Source organism: Strix uralensis, chromosome 5 (genome assembly GCF_047716275.1).
Source record: "Strix uralensis isolate ZFMK-TIS-50842 chromosome 5, bStrUra1, whole genome shotgun sequence".
Taxonomy (NCBI): domain Eukaryota; kingdom Metazoa; phylum Chordata; class Aves; order Strigiformes; family Strigidae; genus Strix; species Strix uralensis.
The window spans coordinates 45,837,993-45,857,561 of NC_133976.1; the positions used below are offsets into that span (position 1 = coordinate 45,837,993).

Genomic DNA, 19,569 nt, shown 5'->3' on the forward strand with positions numbered 1-19,569 from the left:
AAGAGCAGCTCTACTCATTTCAGCTGTCTGCCAAAAGTTATGTTATGCTTGCATTTTAATTTCATAACTCTGAAGCAAGAAAAGAAGATACACGACTTGGTTTTTATCAATCTGGAAAACTAAGGCTTAAAAGAAAACCTTGCTTTTAAATCAGATATTCTCTACCTTTTTTTCTCTTTAAGACTTAAGTGGCAAATACTTAGCCTGAAGTCTATATACCTATTTCTTATTGAAAGAGTGCTAAGTAAAATGCTCTTCACTTCTCTGTCTGTGAACATGGACATGAATTTGAAGAGTATCCATAGGTGGCACAGAGGAAAATGACTTTTTCTAGGGTTTACGTCTCTGTCATCCCCTTATGGACTATTTTGGCAGCAGTTTTTGCATATATATCCTTGCAAATATATGTGCCACTAAACCTTGCTCTTCTGTATGTGATGTGCAGAGGATCACTCAGCAGGATACAGTAACCTTGTAACATTACACAAAAAATTAAAAAAAAAAAAATTGTTATAAGCTGTGGGTTTAAATCAATACCCTATCAAAGAGCAAGGACCTGCCCATTTGCATTTCCTTTCCATTTAAACAAGTTCATTTTTTGATACTGATTTCAGTAGACAGACAATATTCTAAAGGGATGTCCCATAAAATATTCACATAACAAAAATCTAACAACTGATTATTTGTCATATTGATTATATGATCCAATGAAAACTAACATTTTATACCTTTTCATGAACCTTTTGCCCTGGCTCCATTCCTTCAATGTGCTCTGATTCGGCAGGCCCTTCACCAGCAGCCATTTTCCTTTGAATGTGTGCATTTTGTTCACGCAAAGCTACAATCTGCAAAAGAAAGAAAATAAGTGGTTAATATATATAACTGAGCAGAAAATTTGTTAAATCTATTAACATTTTGATCCTTTATTGGTCATTTGTAGCCTTTGCAAAATTATGATTGTACATGCAGAGAGGTTTTAAAAACGAACACATTAATAATGCCTAAAGGCCATTAAGGATACAAAGGAACCAATAAATGATAGGATAGTCAACACTGTCTTGTTTTACCTTCTATCCTTACTTTGTGCTAGGGAACTTTTTTTTTTTTTTTTTTTAGCTTGAAAGATGAAAGAGCTGTTAGGTGTTGATTTTGTAACACTGCAAGAACAAGACTCATACTTTCATATAAAACACAATGGATGCCAAACTGGCATTGTAGGAAAACAGTGCCAAAAGGCTATGAATCAAAACCAAGTTATGTAAAACAAAGTGCTATGTTTCTGTCAAATTCCCATCTGTTAGTAACTGCAACATACATTTTAAGTGGTTTTTGTTAAGAAAACATGTATGTAAAACTCCTCTACTGTGGACATTGACTATTTTAATGCATATACAAGTAGGTTTTACTGTATTAAACATATTGTTTTATTTAATCGTAGTGCTATTAAAAATCCCATACTGGAAAATAAACTGCTTTCTCTCTGACTTTGTAGCTTATTCTCAGACAATACACAGGATGGAAAGATTCAGGTCCTAAAATTTTTTACATGGTATATTATGATAAATTGGAAGATCTGGCTAATATAAAACTTATTTATTTTGACAAACTGCACAATTAGATCTTGCTGTACCAATCTGCTTTCATTAGCACATCTAAGAAATGATTTACCGAATGGCTACCATCGTGTATTAAACACACTCCCTTTGTATGCTGTAACTGGTAACTCCATAACTTTTTTTTTAATAGCTTCACTCATTTCTTTTTCTTTATGGTTCAAATGGTTCTCAAATCTAAACTACAGAAAATACGGTTTCCACCAAGCAAAATTAGCCATCAATTAGTGCTAAAAGTGACTTTCAGGTAGACTGCAGGAGATACTTAAATGTATATATTATAAAATTATGATTTATGGAGAGTAACTATACATCACGTGAAACAAACGTAAAATCACAGGATATGTTAACTGGCAGCCAACAAAGATCTGAATTTTCATATGACAGTCTTTCATTGATCCATTAAACTGCAGACTTCACTATGCCTTCATTTTGAATTATCACCTGTGTCTAATACAACTCTTTAATCACCCTTTAGCTCAGTAAGAATATTGTATAAATACTACTGCAAAATTTTATCATTCCACCACATATTCCACAACAGTTTATTTTTTCTTAGCCTCTGCTGGTCTTTAGATACCCTAGGATAACCACTTTCTAAGTAAGCAAGTAAATAAATAAAATTCAATTATCCCTTCAAAGTGAAAGGCAAAGCAAAGAATACAATATCATGTATCATTATTTTTGGGGATTCACTTGATTTTTTGAATGTTTGGGAACAATGTCTTTGCCAAAAATCCATCATTACTAAAGCTTATTGTTTCAATGGTTTTATTATGTAATGCATGCAGAGTAACTTTATACAGGAAGAAAATGGGAGTTTGAAGTCTGGAAGGTCTTAAAAGTTTCAGCTCTAGGGTAGTCAACAGATAACAGATCCAAGTTGTGAAGAACCACACAGCTAACTTGCTTTCATACTTGTTCTCTCTCCTTGATTTAAAGAATAAATTAAGGCAGAGTTAATGCTCCTAAGGAAGCATGGAAACTCTCCCATGTCTTACAAATAAACATCTATACAGGTAGCCAAAACACAGCTGAATGGATGATGATGATGAAACAGGTGAAGATGAAGACACAGATGACTCTAAATGTTTTCCTAGGTAGCCTCTGAATCTTCTTAAATTCTGATGTTTATTACAACAGCAGACAGTGGTAATAGCACAGATCTGGATAAGAAACTGGTTGTTGAACATAGATAAAACTCAGTAATATTACTTTTGAGAAATGCCTATTTCTTATATTGATGTTTTTATGTTTATGACATCCAACTTAACATATGTACTACAAAACATGTCCACAGACAGCTTTCTAAGTACCTAGATACTATTTAACCCTGTAAGGTTAAATTCTTAATGGTTTTCATGCTAAGTTATCTTTTGAAAAAGTAAAAGGTAACATTCTTGAGGAGGAAGTCATATATGCTAAAAACAAAACTAAATAAAAGAAATAAGAGACAGATTAATAGAAAATAAATGTGGATAAATACTACTGTTGTATTTATTGTTGTACTCCAAACTGCACAATCAACCAAAACCTTCACTTCCAAATAATACCTGCTAAAATAGGATCAAACATATCACATATTTTTTCTTTACCAACTTCTGACTGTGGACTTCAAATGATTAGATTCCTTTACTAAATTGCTATCACAGACATTATTTTCCTATTTAGCACACTTGTCAACATTTGACCTGGACCACAACAACACATTTCAATGGTACTCTAATCTAAAGTGCGTGTAAAATTTCAGAGATGCTAGTCTCTTCATAGTTAAGTCTAAAGATATTTTCCTGTCGCAAGTCTAAATTTGTCTCCCTGATAACTTTGCCAAACTCAAGTCAGCTGAACTGAAAAGCTGTTTTTTGATTGAAAAAAATGAAACAAGATTAAAAGGTAGAATATTACTCTTCTAGTGAACCTTTTTGACTTTTGTGGCTTAAACCCATTAAAATATCCTATAACCTAAAGAAACTTTCCTTTAGCTTGTTCTCTTCTCACAGGCATGTTGATCTTCAACATTCTTCTGACTTTTGTAGTCAGTTTTTATGACTGACAAGGGATAATTTTATAACACTGAAACTTTAAAGAACTTCCATCTATTTAGATTCTTCCTTCTGGATTTCAAACGTACATAGAAACAAATGGCACAATTCCTAAAGTCCCACTCTGTCATAATAATTCTGAACATACCTTTACAAAACTTCACCTTTTTGTCTCAACTTGAAAATATTTTCAACTTTCCTAAAGCCCAGATTTTTGAATTACAATTTTGGTAAACATCCCTACTATATTATCCATATAAATTCCCTCCAGAATCTTAGCAGAATTTGTGTCCATTATCTACAGATAACACTGACCCATGTTTTTTATGAAGTTAGGATTCAACAATTCAGATTAAAAATTACAACTGGTCTTCATTTCCATAAATGACCAAATCTACATCTCATGCCTGTACACTTGAAAATAACAGTCTGAGTTTAGGTGTTAAGGGAATATTAATTTCAAATATTAAAATACACCATGAAACAGAATATCAACACATAAGCTAGAACTGATCTGAAGAAGTACCTGATGTTACAGAATCATATCCAACAGCCATGCTGGTGAAAAGGACAATGTAAGAAAACAATAATCTCATAATGAATAAAGATTACACAAGACTATAAATCAGTAAGCAATAGCATAAATTCCATCCATTTAGCAAGGGAAACAGTCTGATTACTATCTGTAGTAGGACACTAAGACATATACATGAAAGAAATAAGATTCACATTGTAGTTGCAAAAACTGCCAAACTGTGAAGGATAACCAAAAAAAAAAAAAAAAAAGGAAAAATCAGCACACAAAAAATGGTAATATTTGAACTAAGTTTATGGGACAAAATAAAAATAAACTGGAACATACAAACTATACATGAAGATGTAACGGATTTATTCACGGTGCAAAGTCTGTCACAAGACACAAAACGAAGCAGGAAAAGCATTTCCTCTACATGTTTACTTTGGATAATTTACAAAATAATTAATTTAAAATTATTTGAGAGGTATGAGATCAGAATCCATTTCTAAACATACAAAATCCTAAATGACTGAGTACCTCTGCTGCTGAAACTGAATCAGTTCTCTACTTCCAATTGCTTGAGTGGCCATTCATAACCTCATTATAGTTTCAGGTAATTAAGTTTACTATGAATACTTAATATACTTACCTATAACAGCAATGAAAAGGAGCTACCAACTTATTACACTTATTTTATTATTAACAGTTACCTACTATAGATCAATTTTTAAATTACGTACTTGTTGGTCTGTGCAGTCTGATGTCATTCAAAAATCTGTCTTACATTTACAGAATGTTGGTCTTGTCTCTTTACTACTGTACACATATCTTGAGCATCAGTGGAAAAGCTTTTATTAGATTTCCTAGGAGCAGTAATTGTCTCACTGCCAGACTTCCCCTCAAAGCACCAGCATTCTTCAACCCCTTTCGGTTTTGTTGAGAGATATATGATGTTTTGGCTGCTTTTTGCCCTGTGTTTTGGTGTTCTGGGCTTTTTTGTGAGCATATACTAAAAGAAAGATGACTGCTACTTTGCAACAAGATGTGTAAGAACAAACCTGAATTAATTTCTTATTTTCTTGATCAAGTTACTTTAAATCCAATAAGAAAGCATCATATAACCTACAAAATACCAAGAAACTTGTCAGATATGGCTTAGATATAAGATATAAATATGTAACAATATCTTCTTGTTCAAATATTAAGTTGAAATCCCTCAAGGTTGGTGGAAAGGAACTAAATGCATTCCTTTTATGAATTATGGTGATATTTGACATTGACAAGTCCAGGAAGGAAGAATGATAACTTTAGACAGGAAAAATGATTTTGTAGTTGAAAGCTCAGAGGGGATCAGGATTTGGAAGTCTGAGATGATCACTGGTGGTGTTACCTGATAGATTTGGGATGAATCAGAGAATATTGACCAGTTAAGGACCAGACAAAATAATGCTCTCAGCACTAGGCTTTCCCCATAAGTGTTCTGACATCCTCAGGGAGAAGCTGTCGTTACTATCAATGTATAGCACACATTGTAAATTACAAGGATGGTATTCCAGGTACTTTACCTACCCATAACAATTTCCTTTGCTTGAAATCCTGGCCCCTGAGGCCTTGTTCCCAATGCTGCTGTTCTGTAAAAAGTGAGCACTCCATATCTGACCTCAGCACAGACCATGGTCTACTTAGAGCAAAAATGCTAAGTGTCAGCCTTCAGCATTCTGTATCACCCAGTGACTTAAGGCAGAATTACAACAATTGAGCTGAAAATCTTGAACTTATCTGGTTGGCACAGAGCAGCATAACTGAAAAGTCAAAACGCTGAACGTTTAGCTTAAAGTGGTTATCTGATTCCTTCTATAAATGTTGGAGGGAGAAACATTGCCAGTGGGTCTTCCATGTCTTGAAATAGGTGGGATGAACAACTCGCATATATTTTCTCCTGACTGAAGGGAGAAAAGACAATGATCTTAAACTAGAGGGTCCCATCATAATGGCTAAATTTAAGTAAAACAAATACCATTAAAGGACTGACGAAATTCCAGAAAGAAATTTATGAAGTAAAAAGCATGCCTGTAATATGGTATTAAACACTAACCTGGTCCTGCCCACTTCTCAGACACAGTGGGGAAAACTGTTCCAGTTACCTTATGGATGCATATTTCCCTTCTCACAGTGTGTATACAATAGAGAGTCCTGTACACAGTACAGTACAGAGAAAAAGAAATTTTAGTTACATGTTTTCAAAAGTATGTGGCCCCTGTGCAGGCTAAATAAAATCCTATTCTAATTTTTAAAATAGTTACATAATCAATTTCTCTATTGACTTTTTCTTTAATGTTTTTGCTATTTAAATTGTATTTAAAACCATCCACCAGTAAGGGATTTAAATGTAATTATTGTAATCATCTTGATTTAAGTTTGCTTTCCATTGAATAAATGATTACAGTATGTAGAGCTATAAAGATATTTAATTAATGAACATATAAGGCCAAATGTTTACAGAGGTTTTTGTAGAATTCTTTCTAATATTTAAAGTAGTAGAAAACTTTTTTACTTATTTAAATTTTTCTACTTTGAATTTGCTTAATTTCTCTATTTTAAATAGTTTTAGAACAAGTTAAATATACTGTTTTGTTGTTAACAGAGGCTCTAAACACACATATATCATGTTAGGCAGTCCCCAAAACCGCTAAGAACCTGGATCACTTAAAAAATGTAAAGCATTACAGGAAGACAATTATTTTAAGCTTTTGAAAAGCTGTTTTTTATAAACTTGCCCTACCTTAAATCACTGAACTTGTTTCTTTGATCTTCCAACATTGAAACAAATCTGTCCTAGGCAATTAAACTCATTGATAACCATGTTTTACTTCAACAGATCGAGAAGGCTTTTTGTTTAATCTCCTCTTATCAAGAAGGTGCTTCTTTTTACATGGACAGTATGCTAAACCAAACTTCTTGTGACTATATGGTGTCAGTTTTCCATCCAGCTCTTATGTCTTTCAGAGAACAGTGAAAATGCCTACTTGGATGTCCTCCTACATTATTCTATCATAACAGTCTATATTTAAACACTGTTAAATATCAGATTTCAGTCTACTGAGAACATAATTCAGATTCCTGGTCCACCTTCTGACTTTGCTTTAATTTTGACAGGAATAGCTTTTGTTAAGCTTTAATCAATGTCTATCATTTTATATGGTAAATATTAAGTGTAGCATGGGGAATAAAGGATGCTTAGAGACTAAGGTGATTTCCTTCTGCTTCAATGGAAATTTAAATCCTGATTCATAAACATAAATATAGCCTTTTCCAGTTATATTTCTAATTTGTGTTAACCTCAACACAGCCTTTCAGAAACCACTGGTTAGAGAGTTCAGAGATATTTAAATAAGGTGACCAAAATTGTTTCAATTGTACAATAAATTTGTCAGTATTAATATTTTATTTTAGTGATAGAAATGCACATACATTTTCTTGACATTTTATATGTAAATTTTGAACATAATTACAATGGTAATCAGCATTTTGTATTATCAGGATCTAGTATAAACAATATGCTATATTCCTTTCAGTCTTTGGTGGAGGAAAACCACTGCATGCGATGCACCCTTGAAAAACATTTTCATGAAAAACAAATTGGGTTTTTTTTGAATCTGAGTGAAAAACAGGTATTATGAAAGGAGACTTTTTTCATGAGGGAAAGAGCATTTTAACCAAACTAAGCCAATTACATGAAAATTTATGTGCTCCTTGAAAGTAGGTTAGGAAGGATGCATGTCATTCAGTGGGGGTCACCTGGATGCCTGCCGTAAACTGTAAGAATAGGACTTACATAAAAACCTCAGATATGACAAAATATTAATTTTAATTGTATTTTTCCATGAGTAAAAAGGAATCTTTTAATAAGCCTCTTCAAAAGGTACTTTCAATATTTAATTAGAATCCCACTGGATAGTTTCAGCTTTTATTTCAATTTTAGTGAACCTGTCAGTTGAGGTGTGACAGATTTAGCTGTAGTATTTTAAGACATTTGTGCCTCTATCCTCTCAGTCTGACTTTATCAGCAGAATGTCAGAAGCAGCATGAGTAAGTGCCCAGGAGTTGCTGGTCATGCTTCCACTTCAACACAGTTTCATATAGGATGCAAAACTAGGAACTGTGGTACCCGAGGCACAGAAATGCATTCTCTGTTGTAGGGGCAGGGGAAGTTATACAAGTATACAGAAAAATCTACTGGGGATTTGAAATTTCTGAGCAGATTCCTCCAGTCTACAAAGTTAATGCAATTTACAAACCAAAGGCAAAACAAACTGTCACAGTGGTGTCTGAACGTCTTTCCATTCCCCACTTTCCAGCTTATACTCCTTGTCCCACTGCTTTGTAATCACTTGCAGCCTCATGATTGCCAAATTATAGCAATTCTAGCATAGCATTGTACACACTTAACCTGCATATGTTTTCACACATATTCACATCACTGAATAAATCACTGATAACTTTGCACGACAGACCACTCATGAAATCACAAACAAGAACTCTGTAGAGGTGTCACAATAGGATGGTTTAGAAGTAGTCAAACTAGTATGAGAAGATTTGAATGGAAATTTGTTATTACAGTATAGTGGCAAGTTTTTTGAATGAGTAATTAGATTTTGCCTGAAAGTAGATGCATTATTAAGATTTTTAATTTGTTCTGACAAGAAGATTAGACATTTCTAGGCTTTAAACATATTCCAATTGAACAGTCCGATTTTCAAACATGCCTAAAATATACATCCTGAAGAACTGGGGAAACACCTACATTCACACATAAAAGTATTGCACATGTCCCTGTGTATTTGTTTATGTTGTACTATGTGCTCTGGAATGAGGTAAGAAACCACGCAGGAAAGGCAAAATCATGACACAAAGCCTTTTGGCCCAATAATCATATTTTGCATGAAAGAAACCACTTCTAAGTTACATCGTGCTGTCACTCTTTGCAGGATCCCAGAGGAAGCCTTGCGTGTGCCAAGCTACAGGGTCTCCCAGTAAATAGCACAGAAGTGGATGTAACCCCGAGCCCTGCAGGACAGTGGTTGGATTACAAACTCTGGCAGTGAGAAGCAGAAGTACCAACCCAGTGAGAGCTGCCCTGAAAAGGCACACATGGAGCACTACAAAGGATCTCCAGATTAGCAGCTTGATTGCACTGCAGCAAGATCTGTTTGTATTTCAATATGTAAAGCAGTGCACTGTTTTAAGTGGTTTTGGCATCCTGACACCTGCTATTTAAACTCTTACAAGACTTCCTTTTCCCAATAAAAACTTATATACTAATTAACACGAGCAAACCAACTGTATTTGGTCATTCACTAATGATGACTTTCTTAGCCTGTCTTGAAGATCAACAATGTTTTAAGTATTTCCAATAATCAATGGGATTGAGTCACAAATTCTGATTGGCTTCAATTTCTGCATTGATCAAAAGAGGAGCACAAGTTGGGAGCTTTCCTCATCTTTGAATAACAGTGATGAAACATGTACTAGTGGGATGGTTCAGTAATAAAACCACCAAAGTATTCCTGAAAACCCAGGGGAACAGGTGGGGTGTGTGGCTCAAATGCCTTCTCAACATTCTTTACTAGACAACAGCAGATGAAAGTCTAAGATTCACAAAATTATCTAATAATGTAAATTCCTTCTCATCTACCAAATTGTCTGACTTTGGTAGATGGAATAAAGAAGGGATTAAGGTAAGAAACATTAATTTTTTTTTTTTTCCCAACAAACAAGCAAATACAGAATTTTGGAGCTATCCACGTATAAAATAAAATTAATAAATGCACATGGAAAAGTGAGGTGTTGGTTTGCAGGGGGGGGATCCTTCTTCCTACAGTGGTAGCTAAAATCTCAGTACCTTTCAGTATCATGAACAAATGAACTGCACAGGATTGATGAGTAGCTATATACATAGCATTTGAGAGAGTGAAAACAAGATGTTCTTCAGGCTATCTTAAATGCACATTCTGACTTCATAAACCAAACTTCTCATAAATCCACACAGTCTTTTAAAACAGATAAAAATGAGTATCTCTGAAGATGGCTTTAGTGCTGAAATGCTTTAGTTTTTCCATTCAGCAATGCAGGTTCTGAGCTTTGCAACCAGTTATATTTAAAAGCGCAGGTACAGACTTAGAACTTTATTTTCACAACAGTTTAAAATAGCTGTGGACTGAACAGCATTATAATCAACATTAGCCACACTCTGAGAGAACAAAACAAAAGAAAAAAAGCCTTTTCAGATCAAAAAAAAATAATTTGGAAGACAGGGAAAGAAACCTTCAGCACTAAAAATGCATTTTGGGCTCACATTGGGGGAAGAAAAAAGCATAAAAGTTTTTTTTAATTTAGCACTTTGTCTTCCCTTCCATTCAACTACTTAAAACAAAAAGAATGAGACAAATTTGCAAGTAGGGCTTTTGTAGCACTCTGAAAATTCACTTATAAACTAAGTGTTCATGTCTGACAACCTCAGCTAGGTTTATTTTATATTTGCCTGGATTCCAGTGTATTTTATTGCTATTTAAGTGGTGAGCTTTCCAGAAACTTTACACGATTGAGCCCTTTAAAATATGTCCTGACATGTCAAGAAAAATACTACTCTATTCAAAGAAGGAATCTGTAGGAGTTATGAGTAATACATATTTTCAAGATTTTTACATCATAAACTCTTTTCTTCCTTCCTTTTTGAGATTTTTGACCTTTTACTAATATTGCTGGTTAGCTTTCATTGCTCTGGGGAAATACTCATTAAGGTGAAATCACCTTTGTGAGGGAGTCTTTATAACCCCTGGAGATTAGCCAGTAGTAGGCCTAATGAAAACAAATCTTGTACGTTTGTGCTATATGGAGTTTAAATAAGTGGAAATTGAAATATAATCTCTATGCTCTTACTCTTTAATGGCTGAGAAGCATTGCCCTATCATTACTACAAATCCATCATTTGATAGCGAGCTCTGCAAGAGAATGTACATTCAGATTTACACCAACAATTTTTTAGATAATCAGAGGAGCATTGTAAAAGAGAGTTGACTTAAAATGTCAGAGGGTCTTCACCTTTTGGCAAAAGGGGGAAGTAGTACACTGAGCTCCAGCACTTGGTTACATTATTCCATGGTTTAAGTAAGTCTTTACCTTCTATCCTTCTAGTTCTGTCACAGAAATCTAAAGCATCTTGCTTCTGCAGCTTCTGGTATGTCTTGATTACTTTATTCTTATAATCCTGATGTAAGCACTGTTCTCTGTGACCCTGCTTGTATGGTGGCTAGCACTTTCAGACTCTGCTTTCCTGTCACTGAAGTGCAAATAATGAATGACAACATGCAAAGATGACGGGAGATGCTCTGAATCTGTGTCAGATTCGTAATTTTAACTGGAAAACATGACAATACTAACCACACATGATCTTTTACTGTTGCTGGTTTGTGCTTGTGATAACTATTGACAGGTCCTGCTATCAGTGTTTCATTGACACGCCTATGAAGGTCACTTCTGTTTGTGACAAGGGTACTGTGGTCCAGGGGTAGCCCACAGCTGTGGCACTCAGCTGGCTGCAGCAGGGGACCACTCATAGGACCTCCTGCTGTCCGTTTACACCATCACTGAGCCCTAACTCCTTCTGAACACTAAGTGCCTGGATCAGCAGTCATTTTTGTACTTTAAATGTAATAATACACTACTATTTTAGTCTGGTAATAAGGCAATAGGATTTATTAGTCTCCCTTGCTTCATTATCTCTAAATTGGAGAGACATGGATTTGATGGATGGGCCACTCAGTAGATAAGGAATTGGCTGGATGGTTGCAGTCAATGCCTCGATGTCTAAATGGAGACCAGTGATGAGTGGTGTTTCTCAGGGGTCAGTATTGGGACCAGCACTGTTTAACACCTTTGTTGGAGACATGGACAGTGGGATTGAGTGCACCCTCAGCAAGTTTGCTGACAACACCAAGCTGTGTGGTGCTGTCGACATGCTGGAGTGAAGGGATACCATCCAGAGGGACCTTGACAGGCTTAAGAGGTGGGCCTGTGCAAACCTCAGGAAGTTCAACAAGGGCAAGGGCAAGGTCCTGCACATGGGTTGAGGCAATTCCAAGCACAAATACAGGCTGGGTCATGAGTGGATTGAGAGCAGCCCTGCAGAGAAGTACTTGGGGGTAGTAGTGGATGGAAAACTATGAGCCAGCAGTAGGTGCTCACAGCCCAGAAAGCCAACCATATCCTGGGCTGCATCAAGAGAAGTGTGTCCAGCAGGTCAAGGGAGGTGATTCTCCCCCTCTACTCTGCTCTCATGAGACCCCACCTGGAGTACTCTGTTCAGCTCTGGGGCCCTCAGTATAAGAAGGACATGGACTTGCTCAAGCGAGTCCAGAGGAGGACCATGAAGATCATCAGGGGGGCTGGAGTGCCTCCCATATGAGGACAGGCTGAAAGAGTTGTGGTTGTTCAGCGTGGAGAAGAGAAGGCTCTGGGGAGACCTTATAGTGGCTTTCCAGTACTTAAAGGGGGCCTACAGGAAAGATGGGGAGGGACTCCCTAAGGAGAGACCTCATCACTCTCTCCAACTACCTGAAAGGACATTGTAGAGAGATTGTTGCTGGTCTCTTCTCACAGGTAATTAGCGATAGAACAAGAGGGAATGGCTTTAAACTGCAACAGGGGAGGTTCAGACTGTACCTTAGGAAAAAATTTTTCACAGAAAGAGTGGTCAGACAGTGGAATAGGCTGCCCAGGGAGGTGGTGGAGTCACCATCCCTGGACGTGTTTTTAAGGGTCGTTTGGATGTGATGTTGGTGGATATGGTGTATGGGAGAACTTTGTAGAGTAGGGCTGATGGTTGGACTCGATGGTCTTTTCCAACCTGAATGACTCTGTGTGTGATTCTGTGTGTGACTCTACCAGGGAGTGTAGGGGTAGAATGAGGGGTAACGGTTTTAAGCTGAAAGAGGGTAGATTTAGATTAGATATAAGGAAGAAATTCACCACCCTCTGTGAGGGTGGTGAGACACTGGAAGAGATTACCCAGAGAAGTTGTGGATGCCCCCTCCCTGGAAATGTTCAAGGCCAGGTTGGACGGGGCTTTGAGCAACCTGGTCTAGTGGAAGGTGTCTCTGTCTGTGGCAGGGGGATTGCAGCTAGATGATCTTTAAGGTCTGTTCTAACCCAAACCATTCTATGATGATTCTATGATTATGAATTCTGAACCAAATTAAGTGTTACTGTGTAAATAACTCTCCTGTGCTATTGCACATAGTCTAGAGCATGCACCATTTATTTCTATGGTGTACTGGCAACACTTTGTAAACAGAATAGGAGTCATCTAAAGCAACTGTGCAGTTGCTATTATGAAAAAGAATATCTGTCAAGATTTTTCACAGAAGATTACCAGGTATATTTCAGTACATATGCTTCAGAACCCCTTATCTAAGTAAACAAAAATGTACTATTAATTTGTCACAAAAATTGTAGGAAATATGATATAGTGAAAGAATTGTCTTTTACAAAGGCTAGCACAATGGGAAAATAATAACAAATACCAATTACATGGTTGCATTATAGTGTGTATTTGATACCTGCTGACTAATTTATCTTGCTTTTTTTTATTCTAACCAAGCTCACCAGAATAGTAGAAAAATTATTCTTCTTTCATTATTACTCTCACAAAGACACTAGTAATGTACCCAAACCAGGGCACAAAAGCCCTAGAATTTGTTGGTAGTACAGGGTCTGATTTCCAGCTGGTCAGAGCTGAGGACTGATTTGGCAGAAACATTATGAACTTCATTGTTTTCAACAATATATGAGTTATTCAAATATATATACATAGTGTGTATATATATATACATGATATATAAGAATATATACACAAGTATTTTATTTACATAATTACATATTATATAATTACACCCTGTGTATATAATTATATATGGATATATATGTTTATATCCAAACATATTTTTAGTATCCAGGACATTGACCATAAATAAAATAATGTGCCTCTAAGGCTTTATGTAGTTGCTTAGTACATAAGCATTTAATTGAAAACTTCCCATGCTTAAGTTATATAATTCTGTTTGAAAAATCCTGCTCAGGTTAAAATGAAGTATTTAGCTATTTGCAATGCAAATCCATTTTCCTCTTCTAATTACATTAATATATTACCCTCCAAGTAACAACAGTCTTTCCCAAACAAAATTTTTTATTTTTTGTCTGCATATTGTCACCTAGAGACTTTGAGATTGTTTAGATTTATTTTGACTGGACACATCTGTTATGAAAACACCACTATTCTGCATGTGTAGTCAGTTTTATTAGATTTTCCTATACAGTGTATCTGTATTAAAATCGTCACCTCTGTTACTGATTGTACAAAACATGAAAATACAACAGATAGATAGGATATGAGTAAAAATCCTGAAAGGAAATGAACTTCACCCCAGAACTACAATGAAAGAATATCAAAGCCCTGATCTGCATGCACAAACTGAAGAGATCCCAACTTAGATCTAACTCCATTGTTGAAATTGAAGCAGAGTGAATTAAAATTTATATTTCAAATATTAAACCAAATGTACCCATTTAATTTTAGTCAAGATCTTAATACTTTTCAATGACATTCTTACTATGAGTCAATTTTTTCCCCTGATTTCTCCGGTGAGGATCAAGGATATGGTCCTCACTGATACAACGTTTATATAATTTTAATGGTAAAGAACATTCTTCATAAGTGGAGCTTCTAAAATAATTTTTTATTCTAGAATTACTGCAGAAAATAATCTATCATGATAGCTATTTTCTAATGCAAAGGAATTATACATTTTCTTCTTTTTCGTAACCATGGATTCCACACAATTAAATGTGTCCAAACTACACTCTCCAGGTGCAGTGTCAAGCAAGCTGGATCATTTATTATGGAATGAACCAAGCAAAACAAACCCTCTACAGCTCCTCTTGGACTAATTCTACCTATACATTGATAGTTCCTATTAATCTTAATGAAGATTATTTAATATATCTTAATGCTTACATTTTCCAATCAAGATCCCAAATAAGGACAAGTATCTAATTTCACCCCATCAAACCCAAAATACTTTTTATGTTTTTGGATCCCAACTAAAATTATTCCTATATTTATTTCTATTACAGACATGTGACGGGAACTTGTTTGCAATAAATTAAAAACCCCTGATTTTAAAAAAATTCTCCTGATACGATTACTTAGGTAAGCATTTACCAAGATACATCTATCCTTTGTATATCCCCAGCAAAGTCTCTGTTCCTATTTTTCTCACAAATATTTTATCACTAAGATGTTTTATCAGCATTAGCAGACCAGTAGCAAGATGGCAATAATTTTCTTTGTAGCGTATCAGTAACAAATGTGAAATCAATTTGTCACGCTTGTGGACCTCTCTTTGCCTATTGTCAATGGAGGGCCAGTATAGACCTCTGAGTGGCAAATTACTCTTGATTCACATTATTGCTGGCACTGCTCACAGACATCAGTTTTTAGTGTCTTACTAGTTAACTACATTATAAAATTGCTGAATACTCTTAGAGCTGCATGTGCACTGTTCAGTTGAGGTGATCTAATATGAAAACACAAATGATACTTTTTCTGGTTCATATCTTAATGGGAATATTGATTAATAAATATGAAATTTAATAATTTTATTTAATAAATATCAATTTTATTTATTGACTTATGTCATTAATTTAAATCTTTTACTCATATGCAGCATGTAAGGCCTATTCATACATTAAAAATTTATTATGGAGAGTAACAGGCATAAAACATAATACTGTGATCTTGTTATACTATTTAAAATCTGGTTTGAGAATTAATGAATGTAAATGTTCTTAACAAATCATGTACTATTTAACAAATATGCACAAAATTGCATAATCATTCCAAAGAATCTCATTAAACAAATGTTAAAGCAATCATAGAATCATAGAATCATTCAGGTTGGAAAAGACCCTGTGGATCATCAAGTGCAATCATCAGCCCTACTCTACAAAGTTCTCCCCTACACCATATCCCCCAACATCTCATCTAAACGACCCTTAAACACAAAACCAATATATTGGTCCAGCAGACTAAAACCAAAGGATACTGCGTATGTGTTTTGCATTTTCATCAAGATGGATGTGCAAGAAGGTTGTTAATGATAAAGAATCAACAAGACTGATTCTTGCAATTATCTTGATCCACATGAACATCTCATTTTACCAAACGTCAAATGACCCTGAAGCTGATACACAGAAAGATAATCAACTACGTTCTTAAACCTGAATTTATACTTTCAGAGCAGAATAAAATGGCATACATTTCAAAGTTTATGAATCCCAAAATAACAGATCAAAGAGAACTGATGTATTCTTTCTGATGCCACATGAGAGGCACTCTGTGCATACTGTGAGCAAATGAAACATTAGACATTAAAATTTTCACCGATATCCTTTGTACAAGTAATAGTGAGCTTTACAATGCAAATCAGATAAGCATACCTTTAAATATATGCTATGTTCTTTACTTTAGCAAGTTGGTGTGTTTAAAGTAAGATAATTTGCTTACACAACCTTATGAAACCAGGGCCTGTGAGAGTTGTATTCCATTGATTTGTTAAGCTCCCTAAAGAGGCTGCCAAACATATGACGTTAAATCCAGTCTGAAATTATCCCAGTGTCTAATCTCATGCTGACCATGAACAATCCCTAAGCCAACCATATACAAATAGTCTTCCAGTTTCATTAATCTCCTGGAGTTTTCAGGCATGTAGGCAAAAGATTTTGAAATATGCTCAGCCACACATCTGGCTCCTGCCATCCCTGTGTCCTGCTCTCAGCTTGTACTTCCGTGGCTTCATCCCATCTCCTCTTTCTCCCTTTTTTCTAGATTGTATGAGGAATATGTGGTAAATTAGAAATCCATGAAACCTGTGCTAGAAACTCAGAGCTTTCTTATTCTATAATTCTCTGGAATGAAGTAGAGAAGATACCAGAAGATCCATTTATCACTCTCTGAGACATGTTCTTCAGCTTCACGGCTCTGTGTCATATATTGATATATTTGTTTGCTGTTGTGCAGAAATGTCAGGCATGCTCTGTGATGCCTATTTACTGATGAATATAAAATTTGTACAGACCCCCAAAATAACTCCAATAACTCAACCTCATGAGATCCAGAAAACGGAAACTTTCCATACATGCTGATTAACTGTAGAGCAGTTGTGTTATGTAGTGAGTCCTGAACACTATGTCCTCCAGTTATTTCAACTCAGGACCTCAGGGACAGCACTGTTGTTCCCTCCCTGCCTGCAGTCCCAGCTGCTCCTCCATTAAAAAAACAGGGATGTAGCTGGGGTGAGGGGATGTACTTAGTATTTATCTCCCAGGCACGGAGTTATGACATGGTGAGCATGCTAGGATTCCTGCAGCGTACCAGGATTTATGTGGTGTACCAGGACAACAACTGTGTGGCAGACTGTGCACCTGAGTAGATGTCACTACAGCCATCAGCTGTTAAAAATCGAGTTAAGCAATTTAGCCAAGTTCATCTATCGATACTTACGAAGTCGACCATCGCACCCATGAATTCTACTGGATTGCATCCTACTTTTTCTGCTGTAGGAACGTTCAGTCAGTCACTCCAGTTAAAATAACCTTGATGCTTTTAGGAGCAAGAATATTCAAAAAGGACCAGATTAGCCTGAGTCTTGCGAGTGATATTTGCAGAGTTCCTATGATAGCAAAAAGTGCAAGTGATGATTGCCACATATATTGCACAGGTCACTGTGCTACCTTGGCTTTACTCATGTTTCTAATCATGGTGGAACAAGGTTTTGTTTAGTCAAATATTTGTCAGACAAAAAAATGAAGTAAATTTGAAGAGATTTGCAAAATATATTTCAAACATCTAGCTGTCTGCTCTTTTAATGTATATTTAAACAATTGCTTCATAGCTGCACAGCAGGTTTGGGGGAGAGAGTAAAGAAAGAGGAATTGGCAAATCATAGTTTTACACAGCTTTTTTACCTTTTGCCATGTTGCTTTAAGCATTATCTTATAAAACTTAGATCTTTCTTTTCTTCAGAAAGTGCAGTTAACAGCTTATAGCAGTTTAAGAGTAATGTATGTATGCTTACTGATACATAGGGCTGTGCCACAGCAGAAGATTGAGAGGTGCAATAGATCTCGGGCTGTTTTGTGAATAATCAGAGTAGAACTAAGATCTACTCTTCAATGATAAATATGTGAAATTGGGATTCACCTGAGTCACAAATCTTTATATAACAAATCCCATTTAAAATTTCACAAGTAAATAAAATGAAGGAGAAGTATTAGCCATGACACAAGAAAAACATTAAAATTGCAGTGGAGATGTCTAGCAGCTTGAATCATTTTAGTGGAAGAAGCCGACTCCTTCCTTAACAGCAGTAACATTCTGAAGCACCCTAATCCATTTATATTTCAGATTTTAGAATATTTTGAAAATAAAAATAGAATGTAATAATTGTCTTTATGACATGATATTGAAAGGAGAGTAATATATACAAGTTACCAAGCACTCGATATCAAAGATTTTATTAGGGCTATTAATCACACGGCATTTGTGAAGGAATAAAAGCCTCTCCATTCAGCTACATTCTTCCTCAAGAAGCTCTCCATGTACACATGAGCACAAGCAATGCATCCTTTCTGTTAATCACAGTCTTTCTTTCACATTGGTTTCTTCTAAAGAATACACAGGAGGCATTCAAATTAAATGAAAAGTCAGTGCAAAATTTGAACATGCCATCAGTATTTTAGGATTTGCTAAATGGAGGGGTAAGAGAACACAGCATTTCAGGATGTCTTTTGAAAATACCCTAAGACATTTGGGCAACTACACAATTCTGCTTTACAAAATCATTTCAGTGAAGACCAAAGTTGTTGAACTTAATTAACATATATTACTGGGTTGCCAACAATACACTGTGGCCAACACATAAATAGGCCTAAGTTACTAAGGAAAGTTATAAAAGGGGAAATTAAATCCCCAAGTATTTTTTATCAAGATTTGTATAACAATACTAAAATATGTGCAAAATCATTATCTGCTGTCACTGTAGAAAATATATGTTCTTTTTGTACTCAAAATTGGAAAATTTTTCTCTGTGGTAGAAATTTATGGAAATTATACAGAGAAACTACTTTTGTAAGTGGAATAGTGATGTTCATCTCAAACATGTCAATAGAAATTTATGTTCTAAGTGACTATCTGAAGAATGCATTGAATTTTAGACCTATTCTGCCCCGAATCTAGTGAAAAATGCTTTTGATGGCAATGCAAATATCAGCCCTGCTGCCC

The 19,569-nt window shown here is 35.4% G+C and overlaps 1 protein-coding gene across 13 annotated transcripts in view; it reads right to left on the reverse strand.

Annotated features, from left to right (window-relative positions):
• PPFIA2 (PTPRF interacting protein alpha 2) overlaps window positions 1-19,569 on the reverse strand; it is a 359,571-nt gene that overhangs the window by 91,800 nt on the left and 248,202 nt on the right. For all 13 annotated transcript variants that reach the window (XM_074870681.1, XM_074870680.1, XM_074870675.1 and 10 more), the window contains one exon: window positions 729-845. In XM_074870681.1, coding sequence (XP_074726782.1) covers window positions 729-845 — 117 coding nt within the window. The remainder of the gene's footprint in view (window positions 1-728; window positions 846-19,569) is intronic.